This window comes from Topomyia yanbarensis, chromosome 1 (assembly GCF_030247195.1).
Source record: "Topomyia yanbarensis strain Yona2022 chromosome 1, ASM3024719v1, whole genome shotgun sequence".
NCBI classification, from domain to species: Eukaryota; Metazoa; Arthropoda; class Insecta; order Diptera; family Culicidae; genus Topomyia; species Topomyia yanbarensis.
The window spans coordinates 74,932,638-74,956,924 of NC_080670.1; the positions used below are offsets into that span (position 1 = coordinate 74,932,638).

Below are 24,287 nucleotides of genomic sequence, written 5' to 3' on the forward strand. Positions count from 1 at the left end.
GTCTGTGGAACGTCAAAACTAATCTCATGCAGCTCCTTTACAAACACTCACACACATCAACAGAATGGACAGTTTTAACGGCATGTTAATACGCACACGAGAAATGCATCAATGCCATTTCGACTGATCGATGACGTGAACGCTGATGCGCTGCGCCGGAAGCCGGCCTATAGTGGGAATCGCATTGACACAAGAGCACAGCCCTATCCGACATCTACCATGGCAAACTTGTATGCTACAGCAAATGTTGATTGCATCCACCAAAAATGCTACCAGGAATGCTACACATGGCCTACTGTGCAACTGTCAGTACGCATAAACATGTAAGCCGTTAACATGATCCATTTGTATTTTATCACAGGTACAGTACGTCAACCAGTAAGAGCTATTCCTATGATATGCACACATCAACAGCACGGATAGCTCTGCCCTGCGAAACGGGTATATACGCACACAAAAAAAAAGTCTCGCGTGCAATCTGCAAATGACCAACAAGCACACTGCCACCACCCACTCAAAGAGAAAACTCCGGACAACCGTAACTCGCCGAGAATCGCCGTTAACATTTTATAAAATAGATGTTTTCTCCTTCGTCTACTGCTGTGATTTATAATCTGCGAATCACCCCAAATGAATCTCGACAGTACACCTATCGGTCACTCCCAAAAATCACTCGGAATGTAACCAACTTATCTTGACTGTGACTTGATGACCTACTCTATTGACGAAGCGTGAGAATCGTTCGTTAATCGTCGTTCTGACACTACGACTACCAGTATGCACACTCTCCCGAAACTCATGCAACACATCCATCCCGCTCATTTCAATTTCAACACATGCATGTATTATTGAACGCTGAAGAGGGAGCAGGCAAATAACCGGTTCCAATAGCAGAGACCTCTCGTGCCTGTCTGTCCCCTCTCGCATATCGTCAATCCACCCGCTGCATATATGTATTTCACATGCCCTTTGTTAATCTCGGCATATGATATTGGAGTTCGCACTTCTAAACATTCTGTATAAACAACTTAAATTAGGTGTCAACCAACAACACTACTCTAGCACATAATAATAAGTATGTATATGTAAATCAGAACGCTCTCACCCGTTTGATGTATGCTCCTCTGGTTGATATTGCGCTGCCCAGTTCCGCTCAGTAAGATATAGCACACTAACACACACAGAAGGCTGAAAGCACGCCATCATGCTTCGGATTCCATAGACTGATCAAAAACCGCAATAAATCCAAAATTAATCAGTCTACATATAGCAATCATGATATTTATTAAGCACTTCACACTATTTTCGAAACAAATTCCCTAGTTAGAGCCGTGTTGATCCATAAAACACTGAAAAACGTTAGAGCTACGCAGCTATACGTCCGAACGCGTTCACCTTTCGACAAGCTCTGGATTATATCAGTTGTAAGTGGGGCCAAATTCACCAAGTTCCGTAAAATTCCTTTTAAATTACAGAATTGATAAAATTGCTTAGATGAGCTAAACTAATTAATCAAATCCTGTTTTAAAAACTGTCCTTGCGTTTAAACCAAAATGGGAAGCTTATTACTACCACTACATTACTTAATTTCAAGCGCAAATAGCAAATACATGTGCTAGTTAAACCAAAAATTTACTGGCAACATTACAGCGGCATTTAGAAAGCAGTTGGAGCGGTCGCCTGTTGGACGACACAGGGCAGTGTCCCTCCACAGCCAGTGTAACGGACTTCCAGCTCAGCTACACTGGTTGTAAAAAACAGAGCGCAGTGATCTGCTTCGCCAGCCGTTCAACAGGGAACTGAGCGTGTCTGGCCAAGTCCGTTCTTTAAATAGTCGATGATGACGTCATTCATAGAAGCGTTGCGCGCTAGGTATACCAATCCGTCGTACAGGGCTTGGGAAGCGCTATCTTCTGTGAGTTAATGCGCGATATTTTGACAAGGTTGTATATTATTTAATTTTTAATGCTATGATATCAAAAATCTTTGGGTTTATCTATTGGAATCTATTCTTAGAAGTATTTCGGGGCGATTTGTGCAAAAAAATCGAAAATTTATCGTGAGATGGCTGAATTATATGCGTTTAAAATTGGACCACTTTTCGTTACATACCATTTTTGTAGAATTTGTAGAGTGCACCCCCATATCGAAAACAAAGACGTAGTCCTACGTCAAAACTCACAATTTCTCATCATGTTTCTAGCTATATCTAAGTAACCAAGTAGAATTTCAAAATTCTGAAAACGCCACTTTGTAGAGATCAAACAAGTAATGTGGCATATCTAACTCAGTTTACCCCAAAATGGCATTTGTCATAAGATAGCACAACAGCGACGATATGGAATCGATAAAGTTAATACAGCAGGATAAGCAATTCTAGTCCTCGCTGCATCTTATGTCTCGCTTTAGCGTTAAGGAAATTACAATTAAAAGTTGTCACTAGAACCCGAAAACGGGAATATAAGGTGAAATCGATGAATAAAGAACACTCATAGTTTTGGTCAGACCCGACTCGGCTGGATGCACATCCAGTCTGACAATCGGTTATCTAGCTAAAAACCATATTGATGATGGTTCTCACTATTTTATGGCAACCGGAAGTTGCCATCTTAGATGTCAAAATAGCACTAATCATCAATTTCCAAGCTGCTAACAATCCTTTTTCAAGCGACATCCATATTGATTACGGTTTTCACCATTTTGTGATAAACGGAAGTCTCCATCTTGGATTTCAAAATTGCGCTAATCATCCATTTCCAATGTCTACTAACCACCCACTTTCAAATGACATCCATATTGATGACGGTTTTCATTGATTTGTGACAAATAATTTCTGAAACCATTCTTAGGATAAAAAAGATGGGTGGGTAATGTCTGCGACATAACCGGAGAGATGTAGAATACATAAGGAACACGTTCTTCAAATATGTTGATACTCATTAGGATTTTCGGACAAAAGCTGATTTGGGCGAGGAATATTTCAAATTATTCTTTACAAAAATGATGGTGGTCCTGAAAAGGACCGGTTTTGTTGGCGTTGCTGGCCTTGGTGAGGGAGATGGCTAACGATGAAATTAATTGTTAGCATGAGGAAGTCGCGTAGTACTGGCCAATGGAAGAACAGATAATAATTGATTCCTGAAAATCAATTTTTCTTTATTCATGTAAATTATACATACTTACAAATCTAACAGAAGATTCCTGATCATATTTCTGAATCATTAGTGCGAACATTGTGTAATTTGGTTAAGTACAATGAAAGTTACAAACTTTCCAAACTCGACCTTCTGTTCATTCAGAAATATTGAAATGGGGTGTCGTGGTCACAATAAAAAAAGATGGGTGGGTAATGTCTGTCACATAACCGGAGCGTCGTGATTTCAATTCGAGACGTTAATTTAAATCTAATAATATTCAACAGAATCACGTTTGAATGGGAAATTTTCAAATAATTCTCTATGGTAATAATGGTGGTTCTGAAAAGAACCTTTGGTATCGGCGTTGGTGTTGATGGTGATGCGCTGGATCGTTGGATATTTTTGGCATGATAGTTACGTGCCTGGCGAACTGTTTTGTAGCCTCGAACAAAACGACAAGACTGGCTTCTTCGGGTACCATTACGGCTGAACTTTATAAGCTTAGCTCGACTTTGAAGTCCTGCACAATCTCACGAATCAGACACTGGTAGGGCCATTTTGTTTGCTACTAGCACGGAGCTGCACAAAAAATCATTTAATGCAGTTAGTTCACGGGGGCTGCCAAAAAGCTTGAATAGAAGCATGCGACTTCAACGTTTCTCTTAAACACATGCAACAACACATTCGTTTTGGTAATACTGATAATAACAGTAGAAAGGAATGGAAAAGCAGTGCACGAAACGAGCGAGAGGATAATTTAAATTTTTGTTCCGTGTGCAAGCTACTTCTTTCCACCCAACGTATTATGTTGCTTGTTGAAAATTTGCTACACACCTTAAAATAAAAGTTTCAGTTTAACTCTCACTAGAACACAATTGATTGGTCCTGAAAAGAACCGTTGCTTTTATTGTAATTTACGCCCACTCCCACAAACCGACCAAGTAGGCATCAGTGGCTTCATTACGGCTGAGTTTTGTAAGCGTAGCTCGACTTTGAAGTAATACACAACCTTACGAACCAGACGCTGGAATGTTAGCCAGCGGATTAGTTGCTCCGTTGCCCTTTAGTTGGGGCGAAATACTAGCATGGCGACAGTTCCTGATCGGTAGTTGGTTGCGATGGGCCACCAGTAGCTGGGGCACTTTTGCGGACCGTCATCATCGCCAACTGCTTTCCTCCGGTGGACTGGCTGCTTGCTAGTGCTTGAACGAATACGAATGATGAGAAAAACCGACCGACCAATATTCATATATGAAAACACGAGAAAGCACTACTATCGCTCTCCCGCTCGTTTTCGTGCCATTCCTGTGCCTTTCCTTTCCGTTCGGCTACCAATACTAGCATAACCAAAACGAATATTCTGTCTTTCCATCGCCTTCAATCTAGTGGCCAGTGCTAGCAAACTTGCATGTTCAGTTTTTCAATAACAACATTCAAACAATATTTTCAAAGAATGTTGCAGATTTGGAAAGAAGGAAGGAGAAGATTTTCACAAATTTAAATTCTTTTGTTTTATTTGTTAGCGCTGATAAAGGCTATTTAGTTTGCTACTAGCAAGGAGCTGCACAAACAAATCGATTTATGCAGTTAATCAACGGAGGCTGCCAAAAAGTTCGAATAAAAGCATGCGACTAGTGTACTTTGCACGTTCTATATTTTATCAATACTAGAGAGGATCAATAAAATAATTCAAATTGTAATAGCGACATGCAATTGTGGCAACACTGGTCATGAGATGGTGGGGGAACACGCACATTCGTTTTAGTTATGATGGTAGTAGCAACAGAAAGGAATGGAAAAGCAGTGCACGAAAACGAGCGAGAGAAGATAATTTAAATTCTCTTTCTTTCCACACATCGTATTTCTTATATTGCTTTCTGAAAATTATTTGTTATACACCATAAAATGTAAATTTCAGTTTAACTCTTATTAGAACACAATTAATTGGTCCTGTAAAGAACCGTTTATTGTTTTATTGCGGGAGCATAATTCAGACGCACTCCCCGCAGACACGGTGAGCTAGAAAGCACTATTTTGCATTCTCGAACAAACCGACCAAGTAGGCATCGTTGGCTTCTCGGGGCATCATTACGACTGAGCTTTGTAAGCGTAGGTCGACTTTGCAGTCCTGCACAATCTCACGACCCAGACGCTGGAACGATAGCCTACTCTGTTGCCCTTTTGTTGGGGCGAAATTCTTGCAGGGCGACAGTTCCTGATCGGGTTGCGATGAGTCACCAGTAGCTGGGGCACTTTTTCCGCCGTCGTCATCGCCGACTGCTTTTCTTCGGTGGACTGGCTGCTTGCTAGTGCTTGAACGAATACGAATGATGAGAAAAACCGACCGACAGATATTTATATAATCGCGCTAATATGCACTACTATCGCTTTCTCCCTCGTTCTCGTGCCGTGCATGAGCCTTTCCTTTCCGTCCGGCTTCTAATGGCCTAACCAAAGGAATATGCCGTCTTTCCCCCACCAAGTGCTCTCGTCAAGCAACCCAATGCGAATAACCATACGAACAAACATATAGTGGACCTATATATAAACTTTTCATTATTTTATTGTTCGGTTGGTCTACCATAACGACGGCTCTGTGCGGGATGGGCTGAAAATTTTCACTTTTCCGAGTCGTTTTCGAAAGATTTTTCAAAACACATTTTTTTTGTTATTAGTACATGTTATACATACTTCAAATTTTAATACAGCATAGAGGAACATATTTGCAACAAATTGGCCTAAAAATCAAATCATTCTGTTAAGTATGATAAAAGTTATTAACGTTCAAAATCTGACGCGGCGCCGCGGCCGATATTTTGAAACGGGACCCCTATATTGAAACCTTAAATGTATTCTACATTAAAATGAAATGTTTATCCGCTCAGTGCAAAAGGGGTGTATCTTTTAAGCTCATTTTTGCGCTAACCCTTAAATGCATACTGTTGTCTTTTGGCAACATACCGAATTCCGTGATATAAAGCCTTAACTATAACATATTAATCAAGAAAAATAAGTACCAAGGAAAAATGAGTTTCATGTATTTAAGGGCTAAGGTTTTACCTTTCGCAATAGAAAGGTATTGCAATTGCTCTGAAAACCGATTTTTTAACGGAGGCCCGGAGGGCCGAGTGACACATACCAGTCGATTCAGTTCGTCGAGTTCGGCAAATGTCTGTGCGTGTGTATGTATGTGTGTATGTATGTATGTGTGTGTATGTGCGTCTGTGTGTGTTTATGTGACCAAAAATGTCAGTCATTTTTCTTAGAGATGGCTGAACCGATTTTGACAAACAGTCTCAAATGAAAGGTGCAACTGCTATTGAATTTCTAACGGATCCGACTTCCGGTTCCGGAATTACAGGGTGATGAGTACGAACACGCAGAAAATGTCGATTTTAATAAATTCTGCAATGAATGTATAAAGGTGAAATTTTTTCCAAAATATGACCACAACTGCTTCGATTTGTAGTATTAGGTCACTAACATCCATTCAAAGTCTATTTGACCACCATCATCGATTCTGGAAGCCCCGGCGGAAGTATCCAAATTCAGAATAACAGTCACATCGGTTTATCCGAGATGGCTAGACCGATTCAACCAAACTTAGTGAAAGGTGTTGCGCCCCCGTAAATGACTATTTAATTTCATTCCGATCCGACTTCCGGTTCCGGAGTTACAGGTTGTGGCGTGCGATCACATAGCCAATTGTGATTCAAACCGATACTCCGATGAAAGCAAAAAAGGTAAAAATTTCTCTGTCTCTTAAACAACTTAAATTTGCTGTTCTTGGTCACCGACGCCCAACCAAATTTTCGTTGACTACATTGACCACCATAGGCGGTTCCGGAAGTGCCCGGAAAAAGCGGCCATCTTTCAAAATTGACGAACTCACATCAGTTTCCAGGAAATGGTTGGGCCCATTTTCGCAAGCTTAGTCCTAAATGATAGCTACATTATCCCCACAGATGTCTATAAAATCGCACGGATCGCTTATATGGTTTCGGAAATATACACTGAACCGTCCGGTCACATATGAAATTCCCATATAATCCGGAACTCAAACTTTTTTTCAAAGGGGGGACCCCATGAAATTTCAGAAATAGAATTCGTATTTTTAAAATGCATGAAACGTCGAGATTTTATGTTATCTCGAAAAATTTCTTTTTTTATAAAAATCAACTTTTTGGGACTTGGGATTTCGCTCCTTTTTGCCTTTGTGTGTGCCTTTGTGTGTGTCATTCAAACTCACACAATTTTCTCAGAGATGGCTGAACCGATTTTCGTAAACTTAGTTTCATCTGAAAGGTATAACGCTCCCATAAGCTGCTATTGAATTTTTAGCTGATTCGACTTCCGGTTCCGGAGTTACGGGTTAAAGAGTGCGGTCACACAGCAAATTCCCATATAAACTGGTACTACCATGATGTTCAAATGATGTAAAACATATTAAAATTGATGTAACATTACTCTAGTTTGCGGGTCTGGATCACTAATGATCATTCAAAGCAGCTTTGACCACATTGGCCACCTATGACGGTTCATGACGCCCCCGGGGAACCCGCCAAGTTCCTAAGCTAATATCACACCAATTCCCTAACGAATTCTCTACCGATTTTTACAAACTTGATTTCAAATGAAAAATACAGTAATACCATTGACTACTGCTGAATTTCATTCGGTTCTGACTTTTGCTTCCGGAATTACAGGGGTGTTAGTAAGGATACACTGGAATTTCCCATATAAATCGGTACAATCGTAATTTCTCAGAGGCTAAAAACTACTGAAATGGTCACCAAATTACTTCTAATCGCAGATCTAGATCACTAATTGCCAATCAAACATTCTTTGAATATATTGTCCACTATCGACGATTCCGGAAGTCCGGAATTCCGGGCATATTCCCCAATTAAATTCACATCGGTTCTTCGGTGATGACTGAACAGATTTTCTCAAACCAAGTCTCAAATGGAAGGCAAAATATGCAGGTGAGTATTGCGTCGCCGCACCTCCCCCCGCCCTGCCCTTACACCTACCTCCTTCATCACTCCCCTCCCCTTGGACCACCCTCACGACCGCATTTCCTTCATCCACCCCGTATACCGAAATAAGATGAAGGATTTCTGACGCATCCTCCACTCCCACTCTACTAACCCCCCATTCCCTCCACTTTCAAACCCATTCCACCAACATTTCAAAAGATAATCACATGAAGATAACATTGAACTCATGCTGATTAAGCTAATTAAATATTATTCTTTTGCCTTTCTCATATAGAAAGGTTATGCAATTGCTCTAAAAACCGACTTTCTAACCGAGGCCCGGAGGGCGAATCTCATATAACATTCGACTCAGTTCGGCGAGATCGCAAAATATCTGTGTGTATGTATGTGTGTATGTATGTATGTATGTATGTATGTATGTATGTATGTAAGTATGTATGTATGTATGTGAGTGTATGTGCGGATTTGTTAACAAAATGTCCACATCGGTTTCTCGGAGATGGCTGAACCGATTTTTACAAACTAAGATTCAAATGAAAGGTATAATATTCCAATAGGTTGCTATTGAATTTCATTTTCAACCGACATCTTGTTCCGGATTACGAGTTGAAGAGCATGGTTACAAAACAAAATTTGTTGATTTGTCCACATCAGTTTCTCGGAATTTTCTGAACCGATTTGGCAAACTTGATTTTAAATGAATAAAATAAAGCTGCTGTTGAATTTTGTGTGGATCCGAGTTCTGGTTCCTGAATTACAGGGTGATACGTACGATCACGCAGCAAATCCCGATTCTAAAGAATTCTGCTATGAATGTAAAAAGATGAATTTTTTTCCAAAATATAAACACGACTGTTGAATTTGTAGATCTAGGTCACCAACAGTCATTCAAAGTCTCTTTGGCCACACTGGCCACCATCGACGGATCCGGAAGCATCCAAATTCAGAATAACGGTTATATTGGTTTCTCGAAAATGGCTAAACCGATTTGATCAACTTAGTCTCAAATGAAAGGTGTTGCGTCCCCGGAAACTGATATTAAATTCCATCTTCATCCGACTTCCGGCTCCGGAGTTACAGGTTGTGGAGTGCGATCACATAGAAAACTCCGATTCAAACCGAGCTATTAAAGTGATTAAATCATAGTTTGGAGAAATGAGAAAGGCACAATTGCACCTCTAGGTGGATTAAAACAGGTTTTGCCTTTCTCAATAGAAAGGTATTGCAATTGCTCTGAAAACCGACTTTTTAACGGAGGCCCGGAGGGCCGAGTGACATATACCATTCGATTCAGTTCGTCGAGTTCGGCAAATGTCTGTGTGTGTATGTATGTGTGTGTGTATGTATGTGTGTGTGTATGTGCGTCTGTGTGTGTGTACGCGAACACAATCTCACTCACTTTTCTCAGAGATGGATGAACCGATTTTTACAAACTTAGTCCCAAATGAAAGGTGCAACGTTCTCATAGGCTGCTATTGAATTTCTAATGGATCCGACTTCCGGTTCCGGAATTACAGGGTGATGAGTACGATCACGCAGAAAACGTCGATTTTAAGAAATTCTGCAATGAATGTATAATGGTGAAAATTTTTCCAAAATGTGACCACAATTGCTTCGATTTGTAGTACTAGGTCATTAACAGCCATTCAAAGTCTCTTTGGTCACATTGGCCACCATCATCGGTTCCGGAAGCCCCGGCGGAAGTATCCAAATTCTGACTAACAGTCACATCGGTTTCTCGGAGGTGGCTAGACCGAATCAACCAAACTTAGTCTCAAATGAAAGATGTTGCGTCCCCGTAAATGGCTATTAAATTTTATCCCCAACCGACTTCCGGTTCCGGAGTTACGGGTTGTGGCGTGCGATCACATAGCAAATTGTGATTCAAGCCGATACCCCGATGGAAGCAAAAAAGGTAAAAATTTCGCTAAAATGTCTCTCAAATAACTTAACTTTGCAGTTCTAGGTCACCGACGGCCAAACAAACTTTCGTTGACTACATTGACCACCATAGACGGTTCCGGAAGTGCCCGGGAAAAGCGGCCATCTTTCATAACTAGCAAACTCATATCAGTTTCTCGGAAATGGTTGGGCCGATTTTCACAAACTTAGTCCCAAATGATAGCTATATTATCCCCACAGATGTCTGTAACATTTCGCACGGACCGCTTGTATGGTTCCGGAAATATAGACTGAACGGTCCGGTCACACATGAAATTCCCATATAAGCCGGAACTCAAAATTTTTTTCAAAGGGGGGACCCCATGAAATTTCAGAAATCGAATTCGTATTTTTGATGCCAAACATCTTTAAAATGCATGAAACGTCGAGATTTTATGTTATCACGAAATTTTTTTTTTTAGAAATCGACTTTTTGGGACTTTGCCGATTTCGCACCTTTTTTCAGTTCAATATTACCGTGGCTGTTTTTTCTTTTTCAAAATTTTAGAACTCGAATAATGATTTATTTTCCTGTATATAGTTGTCATGTGATGTACAATAATAAAATGTAATATATGCATTTAAAAGCTTTTAATGAATATAAACAACGCACACATTCTCGTGATTAATGATTGAGAAAGGCACAATTGCACCGCTAGGTGGATTAAAATAGGTTTTTCAATTCAATATTACCGTGGCTGGTTTTTCTTAAAAAAAACTCTAGTAAGAGAACTGCGGAGAGAAAAACAGCATTTTTGGCAACGTATGCCCCGGCATTGTATGGCATAACGTCTAATGTTATAAGGATAGGAAATGTTCGATTGGATTCGTTTTTTGACAGCTAAATGCTAATCCAATCGATCCAGAATGGAGTCTCCGCAGTTCTCTTTCTAGAGTTTTTCTAGTTTTTCTTTTGCAAAATTTTAGAACTCGAATAATTATTTCTTTTCTTGTATATAGTTTTCAAGTCATGTATAATAAAATTGTAATGTATACATTTGAAAGTTTTTAATAAATATAAGAAACTAAAAAATTCTCGTGTTCATAATTGAGAAAGGCACAATTGCACCGCTAGGTGGATTAAAACAGCTTTTGCCTTTCTCATATAAAGAAAGGCTATGCAATCACTGTAAAAATTGACTTTTTAACCGAGGCCCGGAGGGCCGAGTGTCATACACCATTCGATTCAGTTCGTCGAGATCGGCAAATATCTGTGTGTGTATGTATGTGTGTGTATGTCATTTAAACTCACACAATTTTCTCAGAGATGGCTGAACCGATTTTCGCAAACTTAGTTTCATCTGAAAGGTATAATGCTCCCATAAGCTGCTATTGAATTTTTTGTTGATCCGACTTCCGGTTCCGGAGTTACGGGTTGAAGAGTGCTGTCACACAGCAAATTCCCATATAAACTGGTACTACCATGATGTTCAAATGATGTAAAACATATTAAAATAGATGTAATATTACTCTAGTTTGTGGGTCTGGATCACTAATGATCAATCAAAGCAGCTTTGGCCACATTGGCCACCTATGACGGTTCATGACGCCCCCGGGGAACCCGCCAAGTTCCTAAGCTAATATCATACCCATTTCCCAACGAATTCTTTACCGATTTTTACAAACTTGATTTCAAATGAAAGATACAGTAATACCATTGACTGCTGCTGAATTTCATTCGGTTCTGACTCTTGCTTCCGGAGTTACAGGGGTGTTAGTAAGGATACACTGGAATTTCCCATATAAATCGGTACAATCGTAATACCTGAGGCTAAAAACTATTGAAATGGTCACCAAATTACTTCGATTCGCAGATCTAGATCACTGATTGCCAATCAAACATTCTTTGAATATATTGAATATCCACAATTAAAGTCACATCGGTTCTTCGGTGATGACTGAACCGATTTTCTCAAACCTGTTCCTTGGCGGATCAGAAGGATCCGCTATTATGTTGCCCCTAGTCCCTGGTCAGAGCCACGGGGACCATCTGGGGTGGACTCCAAAGGTCTCTTTTGCAGGCTAGCACGAGCTTGAGGTTCGGAGGCTCAAGGTCGGCTCACGGACATGGACACCAATCAAAGGATCAAAATGCACGGTATTATCTTTTACACTTTTTTATTTTAATCTACTTACAATCGTGTGCATGTGTGGGTGTGTAGAATGGTAAGCTGCTGGCCGGCCGGATGCGCGATAGCGGTTGGAGAGTGGACTCGTGGGTGGGAAACTCGTGGACGGTTGACTCGTGGACGATCTACTCGTGGGCGGTTACTCGTGGGCAACAAACTTGTCTTTGCTGCACCCTAAGGCGGGTGGCTCGGGCCTGGCTGGCCCCGCGTGCTGGGCGACTTCTTGCTTCGTGGGTTTCTTCTCGTAGTGCTACAGCACGTTCGCGGGGTTTTATCGCAAACCGTAGATGTAACTTTCGCTTCTCGGCTCCTCAAAGGATCTTGCGGGACGTTCGCTGGAATTAGCTGACCAAAAAGCTACTCCATATAATAGCCATAAATCATAGTTTGGAGAAATGAGAAAGGTACAATTGCACCTCTAGGTGGATTAAAACAGGTTTTTTATCCCACTTTTGCTCTGACTGGTACTTAAACCGGTTTTGATCTTAATCAAACGTAAACCGTTTTTGCTCGCAGTAAATTTTTAACCCACTCTTGCTCTCAGCCTCTGTCAGCCAGCCAGCTGCTGGAAAGAAAATGTTATATGTTGATTTGCAAGCTAGATCCGGCGGAAAATACACTGAGACAAAAATGTGGATTTCATTAGGCGATAATATATAATAATAATTATGGTCGATAATGATATAATAATAATGATGTGCTACAATCCATACATGTTCTAATTCTTTTAACTGTGATGAAACAATAAGTTCAAAATTAAATCTAAATGAAACCATGATGAGAACTTCTTCAACTGACATTCTTTGGATTAATCGTAAATCACGATGATCTCTAAAAATATTACATTCACTTCCAAAAACCTTTTCAGTTTTTCACTTCATTCCAACTTGTTTCGGTACCTAGAATTATCAAAAATAAGGAGCCTAGTATATTCTGTACTGTGCACTTCATTCTATAAAAATTTTACCAGCCAACCAAAATTTCAGTGGCTTACGAAAAAATTTGTTGTGATTCGTTATGCGTAACAATATTACCTAAAACTATTGTACTATTACCAGCTGCGACATATTTGTTTTTGTAGTTGTTTTTGCAGTTATTCTTGTTGTTTATGTTTTCGTTGTGGTTGCTGTTGTTGTTTTTGTTATTTTCGTTGTTATCGTTGTTTTTGCTATTATTTTTGTTGTAGCTGTGATTATTATTAGTGTTGTTGTACTTATTGTGGTTCCTGTTCTTATTACATACTCTTGCTACCGTTGTTGTTGTAGAAGTTATTATTGTTAATGTTGTTAGTACTGCTGTATCTTGTACGCAATTTCCTTTCGTGTTGTTTTTACTATTTGTAGCTTTATTTTTCTTTTTTTTTGTTGTTGAATACGACGGTGGTTACGTAAGCGATTAACCTGCTGTTTCTGGGTATGGAGAGTTTTTTTTTATCCCTTTATGGGCAGCTAGGGCCGAGGGTGGTGGCTAGCGGGTTTCATACATCCTTGACCTGACGGACAAAGCTATGGTGCCTTGAACACAGGCAACGCAGATCCAAGGCCATCATTGAAATGATAAGTTCTGCGTTTGAGATGTACTTCCCCCGGTTGCCAGACGAATACCTGCAATTATTACTTGTTGCTTTGTGTGTATGAATCTAATGTTCAGTCCTGGGTGGTGTATGCGTGGAAGGTGTGGTTTTTAGCGTTCGAGTCCAGGAGTGCATATCTGTCTGGGTTAGCATGGGCGTTTACTAATTGTGTAATAGTGTGATCGCCAAAGGCTCGAGCATTTGAATGCTAGCGTGTCTCTAACTTAGCGTGCATAAATTCGATTTTAGATTCGTGTGGCCATTCGCATATTCACGTGTATTCTTTAACGATCGCGCGCGGACCGTGAATATGATAATTAATTTTTAGTGTATGGTAGAGGAACGTGTTGTTTGGTGAATATGCATCATTCATTGCATCATTCTTGATTGGTCCAACTGAAGGCATGAGTCGAGAGGAGAGAATTCCGAACGTAGCTGGTCTATGATCGCGCGAGTGGTGGGTTAATGCTTGAGACCGCGGTTGTAAATTTATAGGTGCTGAAAAGTTCACTTAAGTAAGGGGGTGTTTTAATGTTGGCGAAATTGCGAGCGTAGGTGCGTGTGGATGATTGAAATTGTAATGTAAATTCGCGTTTTTGACCAGGTTTGTGTTATCGCGATAGTTAGGGGCGTTTGTGCGCTTTGGATGTGAGTGTATATGGGAGAATATGCTATTGATTGTGTTAGTGAGTAAGAGTATGAAACTAACTTAAGATATAGTAATAAAAGGAAAAATAACATGCCGAATGTTTCTTTTTTTAGGTCACTAACCGTGCATTGCAGAATGCCCGAAAACTCTGAACTAGGCCTCGTCGAGTCCAGTCTGTCAGTCTCGTCGTGTCGTGTCTGGGGTTTCCAGGTTACATGCATTCACCAGATGAGACTAGCTTATGTCAGCTTACTTGTGCACTGGTTTCGTAGAATCGAGGCGATCATCGAAATGATAGATCCTACGAGTGAATGCATTTGGCCTAGTCACCTGTCAAGCATTTGTGTATTTGTGTATGTTGAGATATGTGTGGAGCCTGTAAATAATATTCTAATACGAATAATAATTTATACGTTAAAATAAGAAATTTGTTATATACTACTTGCAGTTTGTTGATCGTTCCTACTTATCTGATTCCATCAAGTATTATTCTCATACTCATCTCCATTGTTCTAAAACCTGGCGACGTCTGATGGCAGAGAAGAATCATTGTTGGCAGCAATGTTGCTCTTCTTGGATGTATGAGCTCGAGAAGGCCATCACAAGAATAAAACGCATGAGACCGAAAATAAATAAAAATAAAATAAAGAGAAGAGTTAGTATTGTTATTGAGTATTAATAATATTACGATTTTTTTTCGAGAGTTGTCCTACTGGAGCTGTGGAGTTATTTGATTCAATTAAGGCGTGGACCTAGACTTCTGGGATGGAGGATAGAGACTTCCGGACGTGAGCGATTCATGAATGCGCGAGTGCGGGGGACTGTAGGTTCACGCTTGAGACTGCGTTTGAGTGATTACAAGTGCTGAGACGTTCATATTATCACCGGGATGTTATAATGTCTGGAAGAGTGCGAGTATAGGTTGCGTGGATGGTCGCGAAGGACTCAAGCATTTTTATATTTGTTTGTCGCGTGTATGTGACTTTGTGTGTATACATTCGATTTTATGTAGTTTAGTGGATATGAGCATTATATTTTTGATTGGTCCACCTGAAAGCATTGGACTTATGCTACTAGGGCCGAGAATAGGGGATTCCGGACGAAACCGATTCATGATCGCGTGAACACGGGCATTTGGAGGTTCACTCTCGAGACCGGGATTGTTAATTTATAAGTGCTAAACCATTCACTTAGTCACCGGGGTGTTATACTTTTTATGAGATCGTGGGTGTGTTCGTGCGTGGATGATCGCGAAGGACACGAGCGTTTATATGTGGACGTTTTTGTCGCGTGTGCCAGTATGTATGTAACTTCTCGTGGACACATTATTTTTATAATCGTGTGGCCATTCGCATGTTCGCGTATTCTTCAATGATCGCGCGTGGACGTCTTGTCTAGTTTTATTTCTATTGGTCCAACTAAAGGCATGAATTTGGGCAGCTAGGATCAAGGGCGGAGACTTCCGGAGGTGACCGATTCATGATTGCGTGAGCTTAGGTTCTTAGGTTCAAACGTTCACCTAATCAATCGGGGTGTTTGAATATTGGCGAGATCGCGGGCGTTCGTATTTGTGACCAGGTTTGTGTTATCGCGTAGGCCACGTTTGTACGTTTGGAATGAGAGATTGTTAGTGTATATGAGAGAATAAGCAATTTGTGTTAGTGAGTGTTAGCATGGATCTAATTGAAAATATAGCAAGAAAAGAAGGGTGCCTGCAGAGAGAATTGGGCCCTAAACCCACATTGTATATTATTTGACCATGGCAGTGGATAATAAAGGTCGCCAAGTTAAGTACTAAAATTGATCACAATGTAGCTTAACTAAAATGAAATTAATCGTATCCCAAGTTTCTGTGATATAATCACTGTAATACTGCTTTGGTGGAAAAGCCCCCGGACCACATCAAGGTACAGTATCATGCCGAGGGATTTTTCTTTTTTTGTTGTTGAATACGACGGTGTTTACGTAAGCGATTAACCTGCTGTTTCTGGGTATGGAGAGTTGTACTCAAAATATTATTTACAGAGGCCTATCTACCGGATTTAATAGTGAAATACGATAAAACAATCGCTAAAGTGGAGAAATTTTGAATCAACGGTAGTTTTTGCAGTTGTTTCGATCCTTTTTCATCGACCTAGAAATGGAGGTTGTCATTGAAGATTGTCGGGTACGTTATGACCATTGATGTTTCTGCTTTACTTCAATGAAGTGTATTTGCTGCTCGTCAGTGCTCCGTGGATGATCTCAAAATATTTTATCTCATCCGCTCAATTTAAGATAACAGATTTTTCCAACAACAGCTTGATTGTGGTGTAACAAGAATTGCGTATGTGTAAATCCAAAAGCAGCTCTCGCACACGAAACATTTGTTTCTTCACCTATTTTATTTTGGGTGTAATTTACATTACTCTCGACATCGTCTTATCTTGAATATATTATAATCACAATATAATGATAACTTTGAAACGCTGAGTACATTTAATCTAATTTTTTTTTCAATGTAAATTAATTATTCCTCTCAACCTACCTATCCATTCTTCGTTCTTTTCAGAAATGCTACGCATCCGTTTTTTTAAACGGCATCTGTGAAATGGAGGAAAACTGCGCAACCAGTCAAGATACAACTTGCATAAATGGCCGGTGTCGCTGTGCAGATCACATGATAGAAGTTGGTGGCCAGTGTTCATCTGCTATCAGAAATTTGCTGTACTCTTTCCAAATAATAATTTTAATAGGAATCAAATCGTTTGTGTTGATTTAGTTTAGCAGTTGTTTTAATAGCTTTAGGATTATTTTAAATCCATTTAATCACTGTTAGTATTTTGCTCTGCAAATACATGTGATGATCAAATGAAAATTATAATAGCCTTGTACATAGTCAATTTACAAATTAAAAGTTTTCTATTTCAGCAATTCATTTCAATATGATGAGTAAAATTATAGTCAAATGGAGGAATGTCATCAGAAATGTTTTACAATATCAACAGTACGAAATATAATGTTTAATAAACATTGCAAAAAACATGTGTATAGTATAACATTCAATAATCAATACTGCATGTAAGAGAATTGGAAAAAAAATTATCACAAGACCCGAAAACAGAAAAAACGTAACCTTGATGCATAGGTTCGTCGAAGATACATTAGGACAATTTCAGTCGTTGCATCAATAGCGTAGGACAGAGCAGTAAGACTCCACCAACTAGGTAAGTTATCCTGGAACCGATACTCCAAAAGGCAATAGACGCTACAATTGGACCGAGTGCCCGAGCCAATGCCCCAAGCGATCGAAACACGCCGAGGACGGTTCCTTTCTGATCAAAATCGCCATATTTGGATGTAAGCGTGGTCATACAAGTCACCACAAATGCAGTAGCTGAAAAAAGCATCAAATTGTGAAATATGGTAAACAAATTCATGAATTAAATTTAAATTAAAAAAAACATACAAATCGCAAATAAAATCATTCCTCCATACAGCAGCTGAGAGCTTTCGGCGATTCCTACGAATATAAAAGCAGGAATGATAAGATATAGGCCAACGACAGCTGATATTTGCGTCAGGTGCTGAGGAAGTCTTCGAACAACACATCCTTGAAGGAGAGCCATTACTATTCCTGAAAACAAACGTTGAAATAATTACACGGTGTTACAAAAAAATTAAACTTTTCAAGTATGAGTTGTAGGTTTAGTCAAATCAAACACAAAGCTACGTTTGAACAGTTTACGGGAGAGGTAAGAGTTTCAGAGTGAAAAAAACACTTACTTTGCGATTTTTTTAGAAATTTGGGTGAAATGGATTGATCAAAACTTGTACAATATAATATATCATTTCAATAACCCTCTTGTAATTTTTTCTATGCAAAGATATCGACAAGCGACGTGATGACAAATCTTTTTGAAGAACGTTTCTGGAAAAATACGATTTGCGGTCTTAACTGCCACACTACTTAACCAATTTATTTCAAACCTGCATGCACATTAGGGTGACAATGATTTACATGAAAAAAGATTTTTGCAACTTACACCCCCTAGCGTCGTTCTAAATCATGAGAAAATGACACTGTCCAAATTTGAGCGAAATTGGTTAACCCTAACCCCTCCCCTAAAGAGCTTAAGGTTTCAATATGATGAGTAAAATTATAGTCAAATGAAGGAATGTCATCAGAAATGTTTTACAATATCAACAGTACGAAATATAATGTTTAATAAACATTGCAAAAAACATGTGTATAGTATAACATTCAATAATCAATACTGCATGTAAGAGAATTGGAAAAAAAAATTATCACAAGACCCGAAAACAGAAAAAACGTAACCTTGATGCATAGGTTCGTCGAAGATACATTAGGACAATTTCAGTCGTTGCATCAATAGCGTAGGACAGAGCAGTAAGACTCCACCAACTAGGTAAGTTATCCTGGAACCGATACTCCAAAAGGCAATAGACGCTACAATTGGACCGAGTGCCCGAGCCAATGCCCCAAGCGATCGAAACACGCCGAGGACGGTTCCTTTCTGATCAAAATCGCCATATTTGGATGTAAGCGTGGTCATACAAGTCACCACAAATGCAGTAGCTGAAAAAAGCATCAAATTGTGAAATATGGTAAACAAATTCATGAATTAAATTTAAATTAAAAAAACATACAAATCGCAAATAAAATCATTCCTCCATACAGCAGCTGAGAGCTTTCGGCGATTCCTACGAATATAAAAGCAGGAATGATAAGATATAGGCCAACGACAGCTGATATTTGCGTCAGGTGCTGAGGAAGTCTTCGAACAACACATCCTTGAAGGAGAGCCATTACTATTCCTGAAAACAAACGTTGAAATAATTACACGGTGTTACAAAAAAATTAAACTTTTCAAGTATGAGTTGTAGGTTTAGTCAAATCAAACACAAAGCTACGTTTGAACAGTTTACGGGAGAGGTAAGAGTTTCAGAGTGAAAAAAAACACTTACTTTGCGATTTTTTTAGAAATTTGGGTGAAATGGATTGATCAAAACTTGTACAATATATCATTTCAATAACCCTCTTGTAATTTTTTCTATGCAAAGATATCGACAAGCGACGTGATGACAAATCTTTTTGAAGAACGTTTCTGGAAAAAAATACGATTTGCGGTCTTAACTGCCACACTACTTAACCAATTTATTTCAAACCTGCATGCACATTAGGGTGACAATGATTTACATGAAAAAAGATTTTTGCAACTTACACCCCCTAGCGTCGTTCTAAATCATGAGAAAATGACACTGTCCAAATTTGAGCGAAATTGGTTAACCCTAACCCCTCCCCTAAAGAGCTTAAGGTTGCACGGAGAATGCGCAAAATTCGCAAACGAAAAAAGCAGTTTTTTCCACACCGTATGTCAGATCTTCATAAAAATCAATCAGCAGTACTGTAACAACATTTTACACACGCTGATTGATTTTTATGAAGATCTGACATACGATGTGGAAACAAAACTGCTTTTTTCGTTTGCGAATTTTGCGCATTCTCCGTGCAACCTTAAAGTTTGTATGGGATTTTTGGCCAAAATGTATGGGGAAACACTCGCACTTCACAAAATCGCCGCTAGAGGTCGCTGTAAACTTCCGATCACTGACCTAGGAAGGAGGTTAAGCTTTTGAAGATATGCTGAACAAGTTTGTCTAAGACTGCAAGACAATCCAACCAACCGTTAAAGAGTTATTAACGTTTAAAGTTGGATACTGCTGCTTAACATTCGCAAAGGGCGTACTCCGCTTATCTCATGTATGTGAACCACGAGTGAAGGTGGGACAAAGTTAGGAAATACTCATCTATCTCTGAACCGATGAGATATAGAAAGCTATGATGTTCCACAAAGTTGTAGCGGAATAAAAGGACTTTTTGGTTTCACTGGAAAGTTTCAGGATTTCTCCGCAAGGTGGCGGTAGTGAGCCAAGCAATTTAAAGGGAATACTCCTATCTGTATAACGTTAAGAGATGGAGCATTTGAATGTTCTACAAAGTTGTAGAGTAGCAAAAAATATTTTCTTTTCTCATTTGAAAAATGCAGAATTCTATCATATGGTGGCGCCAGTGATCAAAATTAATTCAAGGTAATACTCCTATCCATACAATGGCAAGAGATAGTGCAATCTGATGTTCTGCGAAGCTATATAGTATTTCAAAGGCTTTCGCGTCTCGTTGTAAAAATAGAATTTAGGCCGCTTAGTGGTGCAAACAGCGTAGAGTATGAATATATTTTAATACACCTTTTGAATGTTTTCTAATTTTTTCGAATTTTTACTCCTATTTATTGTGCAGAGATCCTTTTATTATACATAACATGTTACAAAGTTTTTTATAAGACTATCATGCTATGATAAAACCTATATTCTTAAATTTCTTCGTAACCCCATTTATATTTCTCCTGTTGCACTCATTTATATAGCATTTTTAATTTTTTTAACTAACTGTTGACTAACTTTAAGAGCGGTCTTGTCTCAGAGATGTCGTATATAGTACCGCGCGTCAGTACTCGTTTATTACCTCTCGCAGAAGAAGCGCACACAATGCGCTGTGAATCCAGTTAGACTGGCATTGGTTGCACGATCACAGGGCTGATAATTTGGTGATAGGTGAGAACTACTAGGGTCATTCGAATGCCAATTAGTGACTTTTTCATCAAATCTGGCCTCACTTATAACTTAGAAATAGGCTGCTCGAAATATATATTGTTTTCTTACGCGGACTACAGGGCTTAATTGTGGTAGAATATTGCCAGCCTGGGATAAATACCTAAGTAGGCTACAATCCAATTCGCGCTGTGCTTCTATTATATTCAGCATCCCCCTTTTTGCAAATAAGCAAAGCGTGCATGTCAATTGCGCTACCTGCCCACCAGATCACCACATCACCAGATATTTAAATTTTGCTTTTGCAGATCTTCTAGCATGGGTGGATCGTGTCGACAGCTGGGTATTTTATGCGGTTCATCGCGAATGTTGCTCGCTATCGCCGGAGGAATATAGTGTATGTTGTTGTCGTCGGTGCTCGTTGGTCACTTCAAGACGTGACATGTGTTGCGAACCCAATTCAAATGATATTGGTTATACGAGTACAGGACTGATATTTTGATAGTAGGCAAAGGATACTACGCCCATTTGAAGACCCTATGGTCAATTTTTCGTCGTATCTGATACCACACAAAACTTCCAAACTGAACAATTCAGTTTTCGTAGTTTATGGGCCTCTTCTTTTTGTTAAAAAAACAGATAGGGTAGTTGTACCAAGATCAAAAAAATAACTTTTTAATTATTCCAGCTAGAGCCAAATAACCTTCAGCGAAGTTGTAGAACGACAAATCTTGGAAAAGTTTGCTGAAGACATGTGAGCTCTACCTATCATACTTTTCATTTTACAACTTATACTTTTATTTTAAAATTGAAGGTTAGGGTTTCTTAGTGTTTAACAGAAAAATTGTTTTAGTCAAATAACTTTTGCGGTATTGATTTAAAAGTGAAGTAGTCTACAGACAACTTTAACCGTTGTGTGTCCGACGCGGTACCCGGGTACCTTTTTAAGTTTCAATTAATTAAATTCCTATGTTTTATCCATAGCTGGAAATTGGAATTTTGTGACATCTTAGAACTTAACTAAGTCAAGCTTTTGGGTTAATAATATTGTTGATATAGTAAGGGTGGGAATGAGGAGGGGCTTCTGATTTTTTTTTATTACGTAACAGGCCGACGTGGGTACCCGGGTACCCACAAAACTAAAATGCCCATAACTAAGGTAATATCCAACCGATTTCGATACTTTTGGCCGTTTTGGATTCAGAAACTCATCCACTTTTGGACTTGGTAAAAATGAATCGGGTTACTTCATTCGGTTTCCGGGAATTCGGGTTTCCGGAAGCAGGTTTCAGTGCTGGGGTACTATTTGTGAACTTCAATGGAATACTAGCAATATGGGTATCAAAATTCTTGGAATTGCATCAGTAGGCTGTATCTTGTGGTTTTGGAACCATTTGGTGATTTGATCCCGGAACGGACATTCCGGAGCAGATTCACGTGGGGCCGTGAGTGGCCATTCCATTCCAATTCCATTTTTCAAATTGCCATAGGGTCCCGTAACAATAAAAAATAGACTTCCGAGACAATTTGTAGAATTTTGATACTCATATTGCTAGGACATTATTAAAATTTACAAATCATATCCTAGTACTGGAACACTACTCCGGAAAATCCGGATTACCAAAAACCAGATCCATTATTCCAGTTCTATTGTGCAGAATCAAAAAGTAGACGAGTTGCTGAATCCATTACATCTAAAAGTATCCAAATCGGTTAAAGGAAGCCATAGTTATGAGCATTTCAATTTGTGGGTACCCGGGTACCCTCGTTGGCCTGTTAAAGGTGTTTTTTTTTGTTGGACACAACTGTTAATATTGTTTTAAGGAAAATGACTTGTTTCATGGCAACTATTTATATCTGTTTCATGGCAACTATTATATCTAACTATTTTTGCTGATGAGTTATGAGCACTTTTTCGCCAACAATAACAATATCACTCATGGGGGCAAACAAATAATAATTCTTTTTCAAGTATAACTAAAGTCATTACTAGAGTTATAATTGAGCAAAAAATAACGAATACGTTATTTTCTAAAAGTTCATAAAGTTGATTACAAAAATTCTATTTTTAATATTATAAGTTCTTATATCTTTTGAATAATAGAACCTAGCGTTTTAATGTGGGTGGTTCTAATTTTTTAAAATCTTAAAATATACTTTTAAATGGTTCCAGATAGAGCTTCGTAGAAAATAAAATTTTACAAAACTTGGTCGAAGTCACTGGAACCCTATGTCGTGTATTTTCCAGTTTACAAGAAATTTACCAAACAAATAGGATGTTTCTTAACAAATAATATAACTTTTGCAGTTTTAAATCTTTATATAACTTTTGCAGTTTTAATTTTTCATAAGGATCACGTAGGAAAAACTTTCAGATATTTTGAAGGAGAGCATTTTGTCTCAATGTACCGAACCTCTAGCAACTCTCGTTAGAAAATTATATATACTTTTTACTAAAAATAAACTCTTTTATGAGTAAATATTGCAAGACGTAAACAATATTGTATTTGCCATTTTTTGCGATCTATACTACAAAGCATGCTATATCATATGACAACAACGGTATTTAATGTTAAGTGTCCTAATCGAAGATAATGCTATATGAAAAAGTTATATTTTTTTTTATAAAAAAGTTCTCATACCTTTCCAACGAAATTTTTTTGGTAGTTGGAGTTTTAAAGAAAAAAAGTAATCTTGTACCCTTGTCCATAGGGTACTTTAGTGTAAAATGAAAACTTTTTATAGAAAAAAACCGTTTTTAAGGAACACCTTACAGCTTACATTTGGATTTGTCGGGCAATGGAAAGTATAAAAGCTAGAGCTTGCGTGTCTTCAAGCTAAAATGTGTTGTTCTACAACTTCATCGATAATAGTCAAGCTCTATCTCGAACAGTTCAAAAGTTTCATTTTAAATATTGCTAAAGTTTGAACCACCCTAGCTTCTGTTTAAAGCAAAATAAAGGGCTTGTAAAGTACAACAACTTTGCCAAACATATTGTAAGGCTAAATCATTAAATTTTAGCAAAAAGATAAAATTCCTGCTAAATTTACATTCTGGAGCCATGTCCATTCCAAAGTACTAAGTAACTCAACATTTCTAGGACCCCAAAGTAAGCGAATAAAACTGTGCGTTTTCGAAAATTGTACCGCGGCGGAACCCATTATACTATGAAATGCTGTTCCGTTTTTGTCGTGGCAAACGACTTATCATTCAATATACGGGCCCTTTTCAAAATTTCGGGATGA

The 24,287-nt window shown here is 38.8% G+C and overlaps 2 protein-coding genes across 2 annotated transcripts in view; one reads left to right on the forward strand and one right to left on the reverse strand.

Moving 5' to 3' along the window:
* Positions 1-18,517, forward strand: part of LOC131677954 (multiple epidermal growth factor-like domains protein 10) — an 86,066-nt gene extending 67,549 nt beyond the window's left edge. The window contains exon 5 of the mRNA XM_058958057.1: positions 16,981-18,517. Coding sequence (XP_058814040.1) covers positions 16,981-17,190 — 210 coding nt within the window. The 3' untranslated portion in view covers positions 17,191-18,517. The remainder of the gene's footprint in view (positions 1-16,980) is intronic.
* Positions 18,518-18,659: 142 nt separating this feature from the next.
* The window catches only part of LOC131677953 (major facilitator superfamily domain-containing protein 10), a 54,437-nt gene continuing 48,809 nt past the window's right edge, over positions 18,660-24,287 (reverse strand). The window contains exons 4-5 of the mRNA XM_058958056.1: positions 19,080-19,247; positions 18,660-19,008 (exon numbers count right to left, since the gene is read on the reverse strand). Coding sequence (XP_058814039.1) covers positions 18,776-19,008; positions 19,080-19,247 — 401 coding nt within the window. The 3' untranslated portion in view covers positions 18,660-18,775. The remainder of the gene's footprint in view (positions 19,009-19,079; positions 19,248-24,287) is intronic.